Raw genomic sequence first — 21,920 nt, 5'->3', positions numbered from 1 at the left:
TCTCCCTGGCCCAGAAGTGTCTGGGTCCATAGGTCTCAGAGGGGCTCAGGGAATTTTCATTTCTAACATGTTCACTGATGATACCGTGCTGCTGGTCTGATGACCACACTTTGAGAACCATTACATTAATGAATTCTTAATGAAATAGAATTTCCCTGCTTCTCCAATTTTCATTTTAGTAACACTGAGTTTTCTAAGGAAAGCTCAAAATGGGTTGTCTTTTTTCTTACTCAACCATTTATTGAGCACCTAGTCAACCTACTGTGCCTTCTGCTGTGCTGGGTGCTGAGGGTGCAGCTGTATAAATCCCTGCCCCAAGCGCTTCACAGCCTTTAGAAGGAAAACTAGCTTAGAAAATACAAATATTGAGGTCAGAAGTTTTAATCAAACTCTTATTCTCTTTCTGAAGAAATTTTTTTTGTGTGTGTTAAATATTTCTTTTCCTGCTTTTTGATTGCATTAAGATGTAGTTTGATTTTTATGCAGGGGTATTTTAAAATTGCCTAATTTTGATGATGACAAGTAAATGGTTCATATATAACATATCACATGTTCTAATATATTTTAGAATATCATAATGTTTATAGGAAGTTTCATGATTTTGCTAGTTTTTCTATGTCTTTTTTATGTTGTTTGCCCTGAATGGGAAAAAAATCCCATTCTACATGTCAGTAACAAGTGAATATATAAATTATTTACTGCAAATTGTGAGGCCTTATGTCTGTTTGGGGCTCAGTTTTGTCTTTTCTAAATTGTAGATATTAAGTATAAAATCTCTTCCAACTTTTTGGTTCTAAGCTACTATTTAAGTTCTAAGTTTTGTTTTGTTTTTTACCTACTTTTCATTTAAGCTAAACTGATTAAAATAAAAGTTGTGTCACTGTCACCACAGCTTTTGTTTTGAGTCATAGGTGACTGAGAGTCTGCAGGCTGAGATAAAGACTTCCATCTCGTCTGGAAACTAAGATAGTGGTCTCGTGGTCAGAAGGAAAGACTCACACTCACTGCGACCATGTCTAATAGGAAAACAATTGACTCACTGACCCAGAACAGATCACATGGCCTCCTTAGGCTTGTTAGTTTAACACCAAAGAATTAAACTGATCTTATAATACAGCCTTAGAAGAAGCAGTACATAAATGCATTATGTACTTATATTGTTTTCCTCATTTGAATATGTATGGTTATCTCTTGATTCTACTTTAGAAATCTTTAATAGCAGATAAGTACTTTTACAGGAAAGCTTTGGAATATAAAATTCTTTTTTTTTTCTTTTTAGAATCTTTTAAAAATAAATTACTTAAGCAGTTTTTTTTAAATTTTCGGTCTGAGCAACTCAAGAAGTTGGAGTGGGATGACCTCAGATAATTTACATGAGAGTAATGTGAGGCATTTTTTTTTAAAAAATGGAAAAGAACAATATGTTGAGGGAATGAACTAATATTTATTTAGTTAACAAGCATATATTAAACCCTATTCATGTACCAGGCACTGTTCCTAAGCATGCAGTGATGAATAAGCAGAACTCATATAGAACTGACATCTTAGTGGGGCAGTTTTTTGTTTTTGTTTTTACTTAAAAATGTGAACTATAATCGACATATAAATCAGCACTTTTCAAAATTAACTTCCAGGCCAGCAGCATTGGCTTTATCTGGGACCTTTTAGAAATGTGAATTCTGGGGCCCCAGGCCAGACCTAGTAAAGAATTAGGCATTTTGGGGATAGAGCCCAGCAGTCTGTTTTACAAGTCCTACAGGAGATTGTGATTCCTGCTAGCATTTGAGAACCATAGATATGGATACGTGCAGAAAAAACCCCACATGAGGAAGCGTTTTGCACACCATGACGGTGGAAGAGAGAGCCTGAAGATAAAGGACAGAGAGGAAATAATGAAGCAGGGCACAGAATGCATAACATCTCGGCCCAGAGATACTGCAACTGGACTGGGAAGATGGACACTAAGAAACAGTCCAACACGCTGTGCTAAGGATTCTTCAGTGTACAGAGCATGGTGGGAGCTGCATGTGGAGCAGTACATGCTCTTCGTGGGAGCAGTGGGAAGAGGGCGATGGGGAAGGAGGAAGTGGTTGAAAAAAGCATGAAAGAAAGGATATTTCAGGCAGAGGAGGAAGCACAAAAGCCTGCAAGGTCTTATCCTGTTTGGGTAAGGCCATACAGTCGGAGTGTCTAGAAAACAGGGTGCAGAGTGTGTAGGAGTTTAGATTTTAATTTGCAGGCAGCGGTGAACCTTGACTCAGGAGGGTTGGTAGGTGCTAGTCTAGCCATCACACAGGCCTGAGTGTGAGGTGACTCCTTATTTTCCCATGAAGCCCTTTGTCCCCTGGGACCTCTTTAACTCCATCTCCTCTTCTGTTCTTCCCTTTGTTCCCGTTGCTTCTGCCACACTGGCCTCTGACCATGCCCAACAGGTGTCTGCCTCGGGACATTTGCACAGGGCATTCCCTTCCTCTGGACCATTCTTCCCCCAGATATCCACATGGCTTACATCCTCTCTCCCTTCCCATCTTTGCTGAAATGCCATCTTCCAGTGAGGCCATTTCTGATTTCCCCGTTTAACACTGACCTCCCATGCAGGCACACTTGGTATCCCCATTTTCTGCGTTTTCTCCGTAATAACACTGGCCATCATCTGACTATATTTGGTTTAGTTCACGTCTTCACCTTTCTAGAATGTAAGCTCCATGGAAGCACAGATTTGAGTTTTGTTTTACTTACTGCTGAATCCCCAGCATCTAGAACAGTGCCTAGCACATACTAAGTGCTCAGTAAACACTTATTCACTGAATGAGTAGACACTCCTTTTCTCTCCTCATCTCACTTGCTTCTTTTTTTTTTAAAGATATTTTTATTGATTTCAGAGAGGAAGGGAGAGGGAGAGAGACATTGAAATATTAATGATGAGAGAGAATCATTGACTGGCTGCCTCCTGCATGCCCCCTACCGGGGACTGAGCCCACAACCCGGGCATGTGCCCTTAGCCAGAATCAAATCCGGGACCATTCAGTTGATAGGCCTACGCTCTACCACTGAGCCAAACCAGCTAGGGCTCACTTGCTTCTTTTAAGCTAAAACTTGTTGTCACTTCTATTTTTCTTCCTTTTTTAATAGGAAGGATTTACCCACCAAACCACATTTATTTTCCATGAGATAATTAACCCTGCGCTGCAAGGTATGATTGTAGCCACAAGCAAAGACGTGATGTTTTGGTTGGTTAGGCTCTTGAGCCCTTTGTACTGTTGTGGGCCTTAACCTGAGCCTGCCTGTGAGGAAAACAAAAGGAGAGTAAGCTTTGATCCTTGGCCAGAAAAGAAAGGAAAGGAAAGGAAAGGGGAAAGGGAAGGGGAAGGGGAGGGGAAGAAGTTGTACCATTACCATTACTTGGAAAAGACCAAACTATACACAGAACCATCCAAAGTATATATCATATGTCACTGTGAACTCCTGTGTCATATGTCTAGAGCAGACCCTGAAAGATGGGTAGAATTGGGTAAGTTGATGAAAGAAAGGGAAAGAAAGCTTTTATCAGAGGTACAACCTGAACAGAAACACTAAGATGAGGCTTAGAAAGGATACTCAAGAATTAAAAGCAACGCCCCCCCCCCCCCCCCCCGCCACACACACACGCACACACAAAGAGCAAAAAAAACAACAATAACAAAACAAAGAATTAAAAGCCTGTCTGACTCTTATTTTGAGGATAATGAGGAAAAAATTTGAGCATGTTTGGGAAGTTCTGTGCTAATGTCTCATAGAAATAATTGGCTCACTCAGCAAATATGTACTCAGCTCCTATGTGCCAGACACTCTTCTAATCTATTGGGTATTTCAGGGAATAAAATGGAAGTTTCCTGCTTTGTTGGAGCTTACATTCTAGGGGAGGGACTTTCTAGGACTTGGGGGCAGCAAAGAACAGGAAAGCTAAGCATTCAATAGAGCTAGGTCTTCATTCTGGACTGCTTGATAACTCTTCGGTCATTTTAAGCTTCTAATTCTTTTCTATGTTTAGCTGCATTTGAATACCAATTTTCACTAAACTGAGAATGTATCAGTTTGATGTGCACTTCTAAGACCTCCTCCCCCCCCCCCCCCAATCTTAAATGTGGAATGATAGTAGCCTCTTTACAAGGTGGTTGAGAGGACCAAATGATGCCAACTACATAAAGTAGATAAACGGCATAAAGTTCTCCAGCATGTATTTGTCCCTCAGCTCCAGTTTGAAATGTGCAATTCTGTGATATATGTCATGCTGGAATTACCTTCTCATTCATTTTTTCCTGACCTCTAAGTTTAAACTGACATACTCTTCAAATATATCGGAAAAATGCATATGAGCTTGAGGACTTGTGGGTCTGCCCTAGGCTCTGTCTGCCCATGCCCATCGACGTGGTGTACACCTGGGTGAATGGCACCGACCTTGAACTACTGAAGGAACTGCATCAAGTCCGGGAACAGATGGAAGAGGAGCAGAAAGCTATGAGGTAAAGCTGAGGCTTGAAAAGCAAAACACAACATTCTACAAGTAACAGTACAGCTCAGAAGGGTAAGGTCACATTTACAAAGCCATCCAAACAAAAATCTGCATCTCAAATTCATGCCATTGCAAGATCTTGGCAGCCATATGTCTGACCCTGGTTTCTTGGTGCCTAAAGGGGACTCAGCCATTTTGGTGAGATCCTGGCCTCACTTTGTTAGATGATCATTTTAGACTCTGGCACTCCATGGTGGCCTTGGTCTCTGAGGGGCCTACTAGAGGAGATCTGGACTTCCTGCTCAATCTGAGTCCCAGGCATCCTCAGGAAATGAGGTTTCATTACATTTTATACAGTAAGTTAGATTGTTCCCTTGAAAAAGAAAACAGGCCTACAGATTTATATGTTTTCCATTCAGTAAAGGCAGTAAAAAATATATTCCCTTTTAATATCAATTAATATACTATGGAAATAAAAACTTGGTAATTCTTTTTAATGTGGAATTTCATTTTATTTACTTTATCTGGGAAAGGTGGGTACAGTGGGCTTCTGGAGAGCCTTCTGAGCTAGGGACCTCGCTGATGTAACTTCCCCTCTGATTCCTCAGGAGTGTTTGCTGAGAACTTCTCCATTCACTCCTTTGTGAATGTAATGGGTGCCACCCAGTCACAGGTCATTGGCCAGGTTAAACTGCAACAAATAGTCTTTCTCTCGGTGTTAGAGAATGATGGACGACCTTCCCAGGGCATGAAAACAGCTTTGACAGCCTGGTACCATGTTTTACTAAGGGTGTCCCAAAATTCACGCAAGAAGTAATTTTGATAGAAAACACAGGTTTATAATTAAAAAATTGTAAATTTTTTATTGATTCATAAAGTATACAGTATAGGGTTATGTATGGAATAACATATCGGGTAAATGGATTATCATGTCGCGATAGCGAGCACCATTAACTGTTACTGCCTGAGCAACTGCATTTTCGAAGAAGAATGGTCCGATGATGCCTCCAGCCCAAAATCCACACCAAACAGTGACATGTTGTGGATGCATTTGTTTCTCAACAATCACTCGTGGATTTTCTGAACCCCAAATGCAACAATTTTGTCGATTAACCAAGCCATCAAGATGAAAATGAGCCTCATCACTGAAGATGATTTTGTTTGAAAAATCAACATCCACTTGTTGTTGTTCCATAATCCATTCAACGAACTCTGTTCGCTGTGCGTGGTCAGTAGGCTTCAGTTCTTGAGTCAGTTGAACTTTGTAAGCATGAAGATGCAAATCTTTCGTGAGAATACGCTGTAGAGAGCTTCTCGAAATGTCCAATTCTTGACCATGGTGTCCAATTGATGTCCCTGGACTCTCAGCAACACTCTCACGAACTGCTTCGATGTTTTGTGTTGAACGACTTGTTGAAGGATGACCAGAGTGTTGGAGATCACTAATTGATCCAGTCTCCCTAAATTTTTAAATTAATCTCTTCACAGTTGATGAAGTTAAATCACCATTCCGACCATATTTTGCACGAAAATTGCGAACTGTAGCTGCCAAACCTTCATTATTTTTAAAATATTGCTCAACAATGAAAACGCATTGTTCTTTCATGTAGAGCTCCATTTTTAATAACCCTGAACTGTCAGCTGTCACGCTATCTTTTTTTTCCTGTTGGCAACACTTTATGGCACAAATGGCGTAAAATTCAAATCTTGCGTGAATTTTGGGACACCCTTTAGTAAGATGTAAAAGCTTCTATTTTAAGTAATCTGTCATAACTGTGGGAAGGTACCTGACAATATTTGTTGATCATATGTCATTGAAATGTATAATTTATAATGTACCTTAAATGTTGCAAGCATTATAGCACTTCCTACTGGTTAGTTCCAGTGGGGTAACCAAGAAAAATCAATGTTGTAAGTCATCTCTTATTCACATTTAGGGCCAGCACTGGTCCATGCATATGTAATGAAATGTGTTTGCTTTCATTAGAGAAATCCTTGGGAAGAACACAACAGAACCAACTAAGAAGAGGTAAGCAGTTTGATTTTTCTCTCAGGAATGAGAAATTGAAGGACTGAAGTGAAACTTCAGGTTCACACCCATTTCTGCTGGGAACACAGTACTTTGTGTTAACTCTTTTACTCCTATTCAGTCCCTCTTCGGCTAGTTTTTGACCCCCAAATTACTGTGCATTCATTAGATGGGAAATTTTTTAGTGTCAAAGGTGTAGTTGATTGAGGAATCTGGTTATTTGGGTTGTAGCTAACTAACCAAAGCTTTATCACTTTTTGGAAGGGTTGAAAGGTTTTTCTTCTCTGTCATTCACATTAATCTGTCTTGGTGTACTATTCTCTTGGTCCACTTAAACTCTAACTCCAGTGTTTCATTTATATCCATTACTTAATTATATACTTAATGTATATTTTCTTACCTTTAAATTCTGTCAAAGTTATATGTCTTTTTTTGTTGTTGAGGTTGTATGTCTTATATTTGAGGGCTAGGAAGGGAATTTAGCTCAGTGACAAAAATCTGAGATATCTATCTTGATTTGAATCATACCTGACTTAGATCCTTAAAACAAGACTGTCTCACTGAGAAGTGGAAATCTCTGTTAATGACCACTTCCTCACTTAACCGTTAGATTTAAAAATAAAATAGTTCTTCATAGAAAAATGATCCTGAGCAATTTTAAGATCCAGAAGTACCTTCTGAATCACCTGTTTATGTTACTTATATTTACTTATATATACTACTGTTAATACTATTATTTTTAAATGCCTTTTAAATTATTTAAAGTAATGATGCAACATTACAGAAAAGTTGAGAGGAAAGGGAAAAGAATATGCAGAATTCTGTGGTCTTCATTAAACAACTATGATCATTTTATTCCCTTTTCATGCATGCTTTTATACTTATAATTTGTCATCTATGTACAATTTTGTATCCTATCCTATTTTTAAAATTTTATGCCATCATACATATTTCTGTGTTGATAAATTATCTTCATGCTTCTTTCTTTGCAATTTTAATAGTTGTATAATACCCCATAAAGTAACTGTACTATAATTTACTAAATGTTGGACACTTACATATTTTTACTGTTGTCAATACTTTAGATATTTTTGGGGGTCTGGCATTTTCTGTGTGTGGGTTTATTTATTCTTCCTGTTTCTCTTCTCCTACTTGGACTAGATTCATGGAAGTAAACTACTGAGGAAGAAGCATGTGTATGTTTTTTTACTCTATGGATATATAGTATATGTATTTCCAAAGAGGGAATGGTGAACATTTATGGTGACACTAACAGTTTTGGAGAGGAACAGGTTTACTGTGCTTGCGCTAACATTGAGTCACTATTTTTTGAAGGGTGCTCATTTAGTAAACACTGTTTTCTTTTGCATTTCTTTAATTATTGGGTTGGACAATTTTATTTAGAGTCATAGCTATCACTTTGTGAATTCTCTAGCTCTGTCTTTTGCCTGTTTGTTTGTTTAGATAATATGTTTATTCGAGGTATTTTTTAGGTATAGATAGAAATGTCTCATATGAAATTATCTTAGAACTTTGTATCATTTACTTTGGTTTGCATCAGTGTTGTATCATATCCAATATATTTGATTGTATTCTAATTGAACTTGGTAAGTTGTGAGTAGTATGATGACACTCTACCAAACAGAATTTATCAACTTTCTATTCAGCCTAATGGGCTTTACTGGAATTATGAGTGATCTTTAAAATGATAGTAATGAAATGCTATTTTTTGGCGCTACTTTGAATTATTAAATTTTGGTGGCAGTCATTTTATTAATGGAAATTTGAAAGCTCTATCTTTAGATTTGCACTTGTTTAAAGATTTTATATATCATACTTCTAAGTTACTAAGTTTTATTTTTTGAGATAAAATTCCTTGTTTATTAAAATACTAGAGGCCCAGTGCACAAAATTCGTGCATGGGTAGCGTCCCCAGGCCTGGACGCGATCAGGGCCGATTGGGGCCTTCCGGCTGCTGGCCTGGGCCTCCCTTCGTTCCATGCCACCCCCTGAGAGTCACCACATGTCATTGCATAGTGAGCAATTGAACTCCGGTCTCCTGGTCAAACTCCTGAGTGGGCAGTTTGCATATTAGGCATATATATACAGTGGGGCCTTGACTTACGAGTGTCCTGACTGACGAGTTTTTTGAGATACCAGCTGTCTCTCGGCCGATTTTTTGCATTGAGTTGACAGTAATTTGAGTTAATGAGCTCCTTAATGAGCTCCTTAACGAGCTTGGTCTCGAAACGAATTAAACTCGTAAGTCAAGGCCCCACAGTATATAATTTTTAATAGGCTATTAGACAAAACATCTGGGAAATGTAGTGGTACCAACCAGCTTTTTAGTGTTGATTGATTTTTTCAAGAATGTTGTTGTGAGGGTGTTGGTGTTTCTTTCCAGTGAGAAGCAGCTGGAATGCTTGCTGACACACTGCATTAAGGTGCCAATGCTTGTCCTGGACCCAGCCCTGCCGGCCAACGTCACACTGAAGGACCTGCCATCTCTTTACCCTTCTTTTCATCTTGCCAGCGATGTATTCAATGTTGCAAAACCAAAAAACCCTTCGACTAATGTTTCAGTGGTTGTTTTTGATAGTACTAAGAATGGTAAGGTCTTCTTGTGGGTATTTCAAAGTCATGTTACCATTGGATGTTTGAATTTAAAAATTCTGAGTGGAACAGAAATGATGCAGTTTTAAAGAAATTCAGTTTTTGTGCTCGCTTCGACGAGCACTATTTATTCAGTATAAATAACCTAGGTGTTTCTATTTGTTGTATTTTAAATATATAGGGAAAGTAAAGGGATAATCTTTGACAAATTATAGCAAGTTATCTGATTTATTATTTGGTTAAAGTTAGCTTTGTTTTTTAAATGAAGATGTCCTTAAATTAAGGTACTCTGAAAACATTTCACCTGAAGAAGAAAAAAATGACAATATGTTAACAGTTATGACTCAGTTGTAACACCTATGGAGAGAATCTTGGATTTTCTTCCACTAATTTTATAGCATAGCAAAGACTTGATTTTAATTAGTAAAATGTGCATTAAACTGCAGTCTTCTAAAAGCTGTTTTTTGAATTCCCACTTGGGTTTCTGTTTGACTGCTCTACTTATTATATTCATTCAGTAAAGGTTCATTGAGCCACTGCTCTGAGTTGGTTGTTGTTCTAGGTCAGTGGTCGGCAAACTGTGGCTCGCGAGCCACATGCGGCTCTTTGGCCCCTTGAGTGTGGCTCTTCCACAAAATACCACGTTCGGGCGTGCACATACAGTGCGATTGAAACTTCGTGGCCCATGCGCAGAAGTCGGTATTTTGTGGAAGAGCCACACTCAAGGGGCCAAAGAGCCGCATGTGGCTCGCGAGCCGCAGTTTGCCGACCACTGTTCTAGGTAATACGGATACAGCAGAGAACCAAAAAGACACATTCCTGCCTTCGTGGAGATTACATTTATAGTGGGACATGGGCTCACTATCATCCATCAGTTATCTCGGTCAGGAATGGCAGATCCTTTCTTAAAGAGCCAGAGGCAAAAAAAGAAATAAAGGGGGGAGCCAGAGCCAAAAAGACCAATACTGTATAGGTAGTTATATAAGAATTTATCATTTAACCTTTTAAAAAGATAATCTATTCAGCATTCCCTCAGTTCGTTATGACTCTTGAGGAACCCTAGGATCTACAGTGGGTCCCCACTATTAGTTTAAACGCCACTGGCCTGGCTTCCAGGAGCTCCCTTCTGTTTGCTCCTACAGCTGTGATTTCTGTCAAATTGTCATTTCCATGTCTCTGCTGCCCGCATGAATCTCTCCTTTTCTATTGCAACATTTAACATCAATTCCACACTGCATTGCATCGTTCCACTTTTGTTGGATGGTTTTGTCTCCCTTAACGACCTTCTTTGAGACCATGTATTATACTGTTTTATCAGCTCTCAGAATGCTTTGTACAGTTTCCTGTCAGATGTGATAGTTAAGTATTCATTGAAAATTGGCTTGTTTGTTGTATTCTTTATTGTAGTTGAAGACGCTCATGCTGAAACCTTTAAGGGAAACAGCAAACAGACTGTTTGGAGGGGCTATTTGGTATGTTATTTTAAATTAATTTTGTTCTTGCAGTAGACTAGAATACAAGTATGAGTAATAAAGCTGGTTTACTTTGAGACACGTTTTACTGTTTACTTTTTCTCTGAGGCTAGCTTGCTAGTATTAATGAATGTTGATCTAAGTCAGTGATGGCGAACCTTTTGAGCTCCACGTGTCAGCATTTTGAAAAACCCTAACTTAACTCTGGTGCCGTGTCACATACAGAAATTTTTTGATATTTGCAACCATGGCAAAACAAAGACTTTTATTTTTGATATTTATTTTATATATTTAAATGCCATTTAACAAAGAAAAATCAACCAAAAAATGAGTTCACATGTCACCTCTGACACGCGTGTCATAGGTTCGCTGTCACTGATCTAAGTAATCTTAACTCTGACTTTGAAGCTTGTTTGATACACTAGATCTTTGCTGGTTTTCTCAGCTGTAAGATTTCACCAGCCTGGTGATGTGGAAAGGGACTTGTATTTTTCCCCTCTTATTTTAGACCACAGATAAAGAAGTCCCTGGGCTAGTGCTAATGCAAGATTTGGCTTTCCTGAGTGGGTTTCCACCGACCTTCAAGGAGACAAATCAACTAAAAGCAAAATTGCCAGAAAATCTTTCTTCTAAAATAAAACTGGTAAGAACCTAGACAATAGAGCACCCAGTACAAACATCTCATTTAATGCATGACTCTTCTCTTGTGGTCCGTTTCTTTCGTAGGAGAGCTGGCAATCGTAAGAAACAAAGTGGGTCTCTATTCTGCCACAGTATGGAGACAGACCTTTGTTTATAGGAGATCCTCACTCCTTACTCTTCATTTGGGTAAAATCTTAAGGGTCTTATTTGGTTGCAGGTTTCTCAGAAGCAGGATCATTTATTTAACAAATGAATTCTACTATGTGTCAGGTGCTGTTACTCAAAGGGAATGTGCTTCAGATATTTGTAACATTTGATAATGTGAAACCTCCCTTCATTAATAGCTAGTTGATCCATTATCATATTTAGGATTTATATTTATTAACTCCTCACGCTTGACCAGTGATGCCATTTGTTAGAGTTGACTATGGAGGGTGCCCTGTGACATTCCTTTTCCGTCACATTTTCAGTGGAACCTCGGTTCTCGAACTTAATTCTTTCTGGATGGCTGTTGCAGAAGTGATTTGTTCGAAAAAAAGAATTCTTTTTTCCTGTGAGAAATAATGCAAATTGAATTAATCCGTTCCAGACCCACAAATGATTCCCTTTTTAACCTCTCTCATATACAGTGCATGTCTAATGTACTGTTTAATCTATAAATAAACACTTCTTAAATTTATCGAACCACCCCTTATTAGCCTTAAACGAATCACTTTTAGCATTCAGTCTAGGTCTACGGATGTCTTTCAGGTCAGCTTGCAGCATCTTAGCTTGTTCATATATCACTGTCTCCGAATTGGCTGTCACTGGCTAACTGCTCCTCTTTTATTCACACGAACAGCAGTTTTTCTACCTCTTCAATTGTCCGTGATCATGGTTTCTTTCACACCCTTAGCAACATTAGCACTCTTGATGGCCTCTTCATGTTTTAAAATTGTCTAATCGCCAGCAAGGAAAGCATTCTCTCCTTTGTTCGTTGCCTGAGAAATGCTTTTTGTCGTGCTGAGGTGTCAGCTTGAAAGTGTTGTCAGTTGGAAAATGGAAGTTTAGTTTAGACATTTTTTTTCTGTGAACAACTTGGTGGAGAACTGAATTGTTGGGGAAGGGAGGCGTTGGAGAAACTGAGTTTGTATTGCTTTCAGAGCCAATTGCCTTGTTGATTTAGGGCACAGTTCCTGTGGGTATACCTTCCATTTGACCTTACGTCAGGATGCCTGCTGTCCGTCAGAAGCCTTCCAGGTTGTAAAACGTGGATGTCTTTTCTCTTAAAAGAGAGGGCATAAGGTTCTTGGCTCAGAATCTGTTAGGCCCTGGTTTTCTTGGTATTACAAAGAAGTGTTAAATTCTGCCACTGTGTTTAGCTTACTGGTTCTCACTTCTTGTTCCTGTTGATGTCATTGAACAATTTGGAGGTGAAGGATGGTCCTGGAGGTGGTGGGGGAGAGCTAAGAGTTGGGGAGGTCTTACTTTAGTACCTGTTTTGACCATGTTTTTTATATTCTTCTCCCCAGCTTGTTTCTCTTTTCCCACGTGTTTCACTGTTTTAAGATACATTGTACAACCTTTGTAAATAATGATAACATGAATGACATTTATATGTGTGTTTTTTTCATATTTTCCTCGATTACTTTTTTAATGGTACTTGGAAATATGGTAGTGCCCAGCTAGATTCGGGTTAAATTCTTTCTTAATCTGCAGTTCTTTTAAAATATATGTTACATTCCTCTTTCCCCTGAACTATTTTTGCTATTGATTTGGGTAGATAAAACCATAGATTAACATTGATTTCAGCCATGTTTATTTGGCTTCTTGGCTTCCTAGCTATTGGTTACAGAATTACAGAAACAGGTATATCTGTACATTTTTAAAAAGAATCCTCACCTGAGGATTTTTTTTTTCCCCTTCGATTTTCAGAGAGTGGACATGAGACTGGAGGAAGGGGAGAGAGAGAGAGAAACATTGATGTGAGAGACACATTGATTGCCTGCCTCCCGCACACACCCCAACGGGTGCCAGGAATCTAACTTGCAAACCTGGTACTCACCCTTGCCTGTAATCGAACCTGAGACCCTTTGGTGTGTGGGCTAACACTCTAACCATTGATCCATACCAGCCAGGGTAGAGAAACACAGCAGGAAAAGGTGTAGCAGTTAGGGATTAGACAAGATGACTTTGGAGGCAGGAAAACCAGTTTAGCCACTGCTGCCCAAGCCCAGCAAGACATTTGGGTTCAGCAAGTGCCTTGTTGGTGGTGCAAGGATGAGAATAGTTCCAGAAACATCAGAGAGAGCCCCTCAGCATGACCTGGTGACTTAGCTGGGGGAGAGGGAAGGAAAAATGAAAGGGGAAGTGGGTGTTTCTAGAGAAGATGGGAGCGATGGCGTTAGCCGCACGCAGAGCTTCAGCGGGAGAAGCAAGCTTTTTCAGGAAGGAAACGCTGGGCTCCGTGTGGGTGATGTTTCCTTAGAGGTGCTTTGTGGCCTGTGGGGGGAAAGGGCCGTTAGGCATGGACTCCGGGGCCTCGGCAGCCGAACCATTTTGCCCTCTCAGTTCCTCCAGGGGCCTGGCCATCGAGAGCTCTGCCTGCCCCAGACCCCTCAGTGGTACTGCCTGTTCACCTTTGTACCCCTGGTGATTATCTTGGGGCCTGGCATTTAGAGGGCCACTCAAGAAATGCTTGTTGAAGAATGAGCAAGAAGAAAGGCTGTGACTATAACCTGCCCGCCCCATCACCACCACATACACTGTCTTGGACTACAAAGGGAAGCGGGTCAGCCAGCATGATTATCCATAGGCCTCACTAGGTTTATGGCACCAGGGCTATATTCATGCAACATTACTTTGCCTTTATTATTCTGGTTAGATCAAAGCCAAAAATCTACACTCCTACGCCCTCTGGAGGGGAGGTGGGACTTGAGGAAAATGGTTTCTTTTTACCAGGTAATAGATTTGAATTCATAAAAACTTTACTGAGGACTATAGTCTTAGAAATCAATCTTTTCTATTAAAGGCTATCTAGTTTGAGATACCTTGAGGTGAATTCTTTTATGGTCTGTAGAATTTTTGTATGTGCTGGACACAGAATTCACCTTTTGAGAAACTAGATTGCCTATTGGCCTTTATTTTCAGCTCACTCGTTCTAAATCCTCCTGCTTTTTTAGACATATTCATTTATGGTGGGTTTTTGCTTGTTTGTTGATTTTTGTTCTTGTTCACTTCTTTAGCATAGGTGAGAGCAGGTGGAAAATCTTCCCAGCGCTCTCAAGTGCATTCTCACATTTGGTTCAGTTCCGTGATAGTGGTTGCTGGGTGGGCATGCAGAAGAAGTGGAGGACATGGGGCTGTCCTCATGCTATTTGTAATCTGTTTTGGGAGGCAGTATGTTTGCATAGTAAGTGTTCAAGTAGCAAAACAAGAGAAGAGTAGTCTAGAGTTGAGGTTGGCATTTAGAGACAAGAGAGGTCTGTGTGGATCAGAGACATGGGGGACATTTTCAAAGAGAAAGCGGCTGCCCGGGATCCTTGAAGGCTGACCAAGTTGTATGGTTCAGCAGGAAGGACAGTGCGGGCACAGTGGGAACACCGTATTGTCCTGCCTGGACCTCTGTTCAGGGCATGTTCAAGGTCACAGCATATTGTATTCATGTCCCTTCTTTTAGTGACTTCCCTTCAACTGGTTATGCACCTGTTCTCTTAAAGCACGGCACCCTTTCTTTTGGTCTTATTCCTAAAATAAAGACATAAGCAGGTTAAACCACTCTGGAACTGATTTAAGTTTTAGAAAACCACTAGCACATACTAAGATGTAGTAGGTTTGAGTTGTTGGATCACTAGAAGGAGCTAATTTGTTTTTCAGTTTTATTAGCTGGTATGTTTTTTCCCTAACCATATATTATCTCATATATGGACGTATCAAGCACATCATTCCTTTTTTTAAATATATATATTTTTTAAATATATTTTTTTATTGATTTCAGAGAGGGAAGGAGAGGGAGAGATAGAAACATCAGTGATGAGAGAGAATCGTTGATCGGCTACCTCCTGCATGCCCCACACTGGGGATTGAGCCCACAACCCGGGCATGTGCCCTTGACTGGAATCGAACCCAGGACCCTTTAGTCCGCAGGCCAATGCTCTATCCACTGAGTCACATCAGCCAGGGGAGGCACATCATTCTTGCAAATGCCACAGTAACAAACATATGGAAGTGTTAGTGACTTAAAGATAGCACACTTTATCTCTCTGTCATTCTAACTTGTCCCTTCTTGGGTCTGCAGGGGGTAGATGTCCAGTTGTTCTCTCTTTGAGAAACTTATGATTTAAAGAATTTGGATAAACTTAGAATTTCAAGTAAGAAGCTACATATGGAAGCAGTTGCCCAAGCTGAGAACCCCGGCCTTTGGCACTCACTACAACCACGCTTCAGTACCACTCCTGTCTCTTTAGGAATAGTAATTACTGTGTCCAGGACTGGAGAGCCACCTAGTGGCTAGCCCAGGATACTTTCTTCCCACCCTTTTTCACTACTCAAAACCTGGTTGGTTACAGTGGCAGAAATTCTTTTTCATACACAAATATTCCCTTATGCTTTTTACTTTTTATCTCTTTCCAAGTATTGTGTACTTCCTTAGGAAACTGTCTGTGAAATTTCAAAATAGTTTTCCAGAATAAAAGCAGTTTGGAAGGAGAGGTCAAGATAAGGCTATTTCCCCAGTAATTTTAAAATTAAATTAGGATATGATAACACTATAATGATGTATTCTTGAGTAGTGATTTTTATACTCCAGGAAACCCAAAGAGGTGCTGTGAGGGCCTCGGTGGGAGGTAGACAAGGAGCAGCAGAGGCCTAGGGTGGATAGTGAGGCTCTGTAGGTTCCCAGGTAGAAGAATATTCGCCCTGAGGCAGGATGGTGGCAGCAATGAGAGCTGACCTTCAGTGAGTGCTTAGTGTATGTCAGGCACTGCCAAGGTGAAAGAACATAATTAATTAGGAAGATATTACATGTGCAAGCAAGCATTTCTGGTAGGAGTGAATGGCCCACATAATAAAAGGGAAAAGAGAAATAAAATTCTAACTCTAACTTTTAGTTTTGAGGCCTACGTAAACTCAGAAACCTTTGAAAGATGGGCTAAGTATAGTCATGTTACAAATACAAGAGCTTAATCGGAGGCCATAGTAATTTGTGTTTGTTTCTGGTTTATAAATTTAAAACAAAGCCCAGACTCCGTTAGAAAGAGTCATTTCGGCAGAAGGATTTTGCTGTCCTCAGTTAGTGATTTTCAATCCTCTTCCTGGCTTTTTAAGCTCTGAAAGGCCTCTTTCATGGGAAAATGTATTATAGGCTTAGAACATAAACATCAAGGGTGTTATGGACTTGGGTAGAGGTGGGGATTCCTGTTTATAAAATGTGTTAAGCGCTGGCCCGTTTTACTCAATGGTTAGAGCATGGGCCCATGGACTGAAGGGTCAGGGTTGGATTCCTGGTCAAGGGCATTTACCTGGGTTGCAGGCCCAATCACGGCTCAGGTCAGGGCATGTACAGGAAGCAACCGATCAATGTGTCTCTCACATGGAAAACAAAAAACGTGTTGATGCTTAGGATGTTCCCTCTTAGATTTATGATTACTTCTAACGCTTTGCCCCCATCAGCTCTGCCAAAGACATTCATTCATCTTACGTGTGGGGACAAAAGCCATCCGGACGCCCTGCCAGCAGACGTGGTCCCCGCCAATCATAGCGAGGTTACACTGCAGGGCCTTCCCCCAGAGTAAGCAGAACGCAGAGTATTTTAGAACACAGGTCGGAGACTGGTGACCAGATGTGCTGTGTTGGAACGTATGACAATCAAAATCATTTGAGCCGGCATTGAAAGTTGAGAGATTTCTATTGAATGCCAACTGAAACTAAAAAATTTTTAAATACTTTTTAAAAAGGAAATTGGGAGATTTCCTGGCCTCTTAGATCTGGCCGCACTGGGTGGCACTGAGTAGTGGCTGCAGCTTTCAGATGGGGCCTGAGATGTCCCTTTCGCCGGGGCCTGCCACTCTCTACTGTTCTTAATTCCTGGCCCATTCTGTTCATTTGGGAAAAGCATCTGACCTGTTTAGGTTTTCTTTCTTTCTTTCTTTCTTTCTTTCTTTCTTTCTTTCTTTCTTTCTTTCTTTCTTTCTTTCTTTCTTTCTTTCTGTGTGATATTGGCTTGCAATTTCGTATACGTATGAGACATTTAATCTTTAAATACGTATAATATATATTTAGATGTATACTATATGTAATACATAGCCTATGTTTTATATATATTTAAAGTTTAAAGATTAAACTGGGAATTTCAAGGTGTCTCTTCATTAGGGCTCCGTTTTCCCCCCGGTAACCCTGTTGTCATTTTGTAGTTGCACCTGTACTCAGAGGCCAGTGTAGCACTCCTAAAATTGAACAACCCCAAAGATTTCCAAGAACTGAATAAGCAGACTAAGAAGAACATGACCATCGATGGGAAAGAACTGACCCTAAGTCCTGCGTATTTATTATGGGATCTGAGTGCCATCAGCCAGGTAAGGGATGCAGAGATCCTTTCAAAACCTGAGTCGGTTTAGGTTGTTAAAAGATTTATAGGTTGCTATGTTAGAAGAAGGAAGAGGACTTGGGTTGTCTGGGACTTTTCTAATGTTCCAGGCCCTGCCATTGGTTAATATTACCCGAAGTGACCGAGAATCAGATCCAAGCACCTTTTCTAAAAAAGTGTGTTGAAGAAATTCTATGTGTCTGTGTTGCTGTTGTAACTGAGCTGGGTCTTTTGCAGTTTTCATAATGTTTCAAAGTAAGACTGGGTCTTTAAAAGTCTGCCAGAGCACCCTGAGAGCAGAGAGGCCCAGGGAGACACGGGGAGGCGCGACTTCAGGGCTATTTTACATCTTCGAGCACCAGGTGTTTTTCTCAGTCCAAGCAGGATGAAGATGTTTCTGCCAGCCGTTTTGAAGATAATGAGGAACTGAGGTACTCACTGCGATCTATCGAGAGGCACGCGCCGTGGGTTCGGAATATTTTCATCGTCACCAATGGGCAGATTCCGTCCTGGCTGAACCTTGATAATCCGCGAGTGACAATAGTAACACACCAGGCATGTGGCTTTCTGTATATCACGAGGCTGTGGTTTTCTGTTCTGTCTTTTCTGTCCTTTTACTTTCCCCTGATTTCATTCCCTTCACCCTCCTCACCTCCATTTCTACCTTCCTTTACTTCTTCTATTTGCCTGCCTTCCTTCCAAAACCAAAAATAAAAGAAAAACACCCTCTCATCCACCGTCTTTCTCTCTTGTATTTTTCTGTTCGAAGGATGTTTTTCGAAATCTGAGCCACTTGCCTACCTTTAGTTCACCAGCTATTGAAAGTCACATTCATCGCATCGAAGGGCTGTCCCAGAAGTTTATTTACCTGAATGACGATGTCATGTTTGGGAAGGATGTCTGGCCAGATGATTTTTATAGTCACTCCAAAGGTCAAAAGGTAGGTACCTAAGAGGAAGGGATTCCTGGCTCGGAGGTCACTTGGAAGTTATTAGCGGGAAATCAGGAATCAATATGTATACAGTTGTGTTCAGATTTGATCAAATAAGCATTTGATCAGGAGAGTTAACAGTTTGGGAGAAAGAAAACTACTTAAAGATTTTTTAAGTTGCCATGTTAGAAGAAGGAAGAGGACTTGAGTTGATTGGAACTTTTCATTGATTGGTAGTTTTTCGCTTGCCTACATTCTCAGACACCCAGAACCCGCTCTTTCCCCCGACCCTTTAAATGTTCTACTACAACAACAGCAGAAAAAGCAAAATCACCATGAAACACAAAATCATGGTTACAGTGTCAGCAGAATGACCAGCATAGAAAGTTAGCTCAATTTTCTGCTGAAAGGGGTGGGTGAAATTTCATCGAGGCCGGTCTCACTCTGGCTTTGAGAGGCAGGGTGGAGAAGCACAGACCAGGAGCCAGCTACTTATGGTCCTCAGCAGTGACCTGACCTTCATGTTCCCTGTCTGCCCAGTGGGGGAAATAGGAATACCCAGGTAGCGTTGTTAGAAGGAGTCATCGATAAGCTGGAGACTTATCACCATAAGCTTGTGATGAGCCCTGCAACTGTAAGTGCTAAGTGCACGAAGCTGCTTTTCCTGGTGCTGTTGGTGTCACTCCGGTGTGCTCACCGCCCTGTGCCCCTGCTCAGCGGCCTCCCCTGTGTTAGCTTGTACGGCTGCAGCGTTGAGCTGTGGCTTAACAGGGAAGACACACAAATCAGTGACTCCACGCAGTGACTTCCATGCCGGCAGGTGTGCCCGGCTGCTAAACAGTGGGTACACGGGAGGGTGAGATCAGACAGAAACAGGGAAGGATGCCCATCTGAATTGAGATGAACTTTGAAGAACAAGTCCGGAGTTCACTAGATCCCAAACAGATGGAATGTGCAAAGGCATGTAGACTGTCAAAGGGGAGCATGTTTTTGTAATGATTTTAGTTTCAGAAGTCACCATGTACCATATCAGGCCTGTGAAAGCAGGAGGGCTCCCAGCTCAGGCTGCTGGGCTGGTTAGTTTGCCGCAGAACTGACACTGGCAGAGAAGGATGTGCAGAGTTCATCTGCTTTTCTCAGCCACGATACAAGATTATGCACAGATACACTCAGGAGCTAGTGACAGTTGTCACGGAAAAGCAGTGGCTCGTGTGGACTACATTCCACCTCCTTTGGCATGCACTTGTACTCCCAGTTAAGCCTGACCTGTTGCTATTTTATTTCAGAATATATTCTAAGATCACGGTGTGAGAAACTGATCCATGAGCTGAGTCCTTCTCTGCTTTCCTCATGTAATGAGCAGAGTACATGTGCTCAGCACCATCAGGAGAGCAGAACTGGGGAAATAAATGCCTTCAGGTCCAGGCAAACTTAAAGCAAAATACCCCCCATGAGTGCAGTCAGCCCGTGGGAAATATTAACCCTTTTCCAGAGGTTCAGTTTTGTTTTAAAGAATTCTAATTTGAGAAGGAAGACTGTCAGAAACTGTTCTATATTCTCTCTGGTTTTGTCATAGGTTTATTTGACATGGCCGGTACCCAACTGTGCTGAGGGCTGCCCAGGTTCCTGGATTAAAGACGGCTATTGTGACAAGGCTTGCAATAACTCGGCCTGTGATTGGGATGGTGGGGATTGCTCTGGTAAGGATGCATTCGAGGGTAATTTGCTTCTGTTTATGGAAGGTTCTCATTCCTAATCGTTACTGAACATGCACCATGAAGTAACATTTTCCTGTATTAAAATAATGAGTAATCCGTAGACTCTTTGGAGGTGATGACAAGTGTCCTGCTGTGGTCCAGTTTATTCATATTATCCATTGCTGAGGGCATTTTCCCACATGGGGGCATTTTCCCACATGGGCCCTGCACTGGCACAGGCCTTTTCTTATTATTGAAAATATGAAAACAGGGACTGCCCTTAATTATATACGTTCAAGAGCAAGAACAACTAACTGGTTCTCGTAGGAGCTCCTGGCTGGTGGCTTCCAGCAGCAGATGTCAGGTCGGTGAATGAAAAAGAGATAAATGAAATAAAATGTCTTTTCTCCTCAGCCTCTCTTCTCTTTTTCTTAGATGCTCATATTTGGACTTGTCGATAACATTTTTTTTAGTTTTATTTATTGCCCTTCAGTGGACAAAGAATTTAAACTTTTATGAAACATTATCCATCTTAATTTCTTAGTCACCTAGGAAAGAGAGCTTGTATGCACAGATGGCACTTCGTATTCCAAGTGGGGAAACAGATTTGGAAAAGTGTTAAGTATGGGAGGAAACAAAACCTCAAGTTGTGTTTCACTTGGGTCTGTCAGAGGCACTTCTGAGAAATACGGTCAGCTGCAGGGAGAGAACACAGACGAGCAGAGAGGGCCCTGATAGGACATTCTCACTTGGCAATGAGGGCAGCACCTGTGTTCGGGCATGTTTGGGCAGTTCTAACAGTCAGTGTTTGGAAGACCCCTCCCTGTTCTCCTGCTCCTCCATCCACATCTATAGGCGTCCCCTTGAGACAGTTTGAGGTCCTTCCCGGTGGCACAGCTAGTAGGTGCCCCGCCCACTGTCAGGTGATGTCCCCTCTTCAGTTCATTTTCTTCTTAGCTGCAGGACCTGGTCTACTAAGGAAAGAGGGAACCCTTCCTGGCTCAGACTCAGGCATCAATCTTGAAAACGCTGTGAAGAAATAAGGAGCGTTTTTCAACGTTGTAAAACGAGCAAGATTCTGTTCCCCCCCCCCCCCCCTCCCTCTACAGGTAACAGTGGAGGGAGTCGCTACGGTGCCGGAGGCGGGGGAACCGGGAACTTGGGAGCTGTCCAGCCCTGGCACTTTGGCGGAGGAATAAACAGTGTCTCTTACTGTAATCAAGGGTGTGCAAACTCCTGGCTCGCTGATAAGTTCTGTGACCAGGCCTGCAACGTCTTGTCCTGCGGGTTTGATGCTGGCGACTGTGGGCAAGGTATGTATCTTGTCATAATAATCTATTGAAAAAGAATAAGGGGATAAAAGTCCTCGGGCATTAGAGAGCATTTCGGCTCATTGTTGTTATTTAAAGTCATTATTCTCTGTGTATCCTTTTCCCAGCCTTGCATCCGTACTAGTTGTAAGTTAAAAGTAAGAGAAGGACA

General features: G+C 41.1%; 1 protein-coding gene across 2 annotated transcripts in view; it reads left to right on the top strand.

Moving 5' to 3' along the window:
* The window catches only part of GNPTAB (N-acetylglucosamine-1-phosphate transferase subunits alpha and beta), a gene marked incomplete at its 5' end in the record, with an annotated part of 62,571 nt that overhangs the window by 17,537 nt on the left and 23,114 nt on the right, over nucleotides 1-21,920 (top strand). For both annotated transcript variants that reach the window (XM_081082720.1, XM_081082721.1), the window contains 10 exons: nucleotides 4,383-4,502; nucleotides 6,480-6,521; nucleotides 8,926-9,131; nucleotides 10,542-10,606; nucleotides 11,115-11,249; nucleotides 17,638-17,799; nucleotides 18,186-18,365; nucleotides 18,580-18,750; nucleotides 20,318-20,441; nucleotides 21,548-21,751. In XM_081082720.1, the coding sequence (XP_080938846.1) occupies nucleotides 4,383-4,502; nucleotides 6,480-6,521; nucleotides 8,926-9,131; nucleotides 10,542-10,606; nucleotides 11,115-11,249; nucleotides 17,638-17,799; nucleotides 18,186-18,365; nucleotides 18,580-18,750; nucleotides 20,318-20,441; nucleotides 21,548-21,751 (1,409 nt within the window). The remainder of the gene's footprint in view (nucleotides 1-4,382; nucleotides 4,503-6,479; nucleotides 6,522-8,925; nucleotides 9,132-10,541; nucleotides 10,607-11,114; nucleotides 11,250-17,637; nucleotides 17,800-18,185; nucleotides 18,366-18,579; nucleotides 18,751-20,317; nucleotides 20,442-21,547; nucleotides 21,752-21,920) is intronic.

This window comes from Myotis nattereri, assembly GCF_964212035.1.
Source record: "Myotis nattereri genome assembly, chromosome: 2".
Lineage (NCBI taxonomy): Eukaryota > Metazoa > Chordata > Mammalia > Chiroptera > Vespertilionidae > Myotis > Myotis nattereri.
Note: the sequence above shows the minus strand (reverse complement) of the source record. Positions and strands in the feature narration are given on the sequence as shown.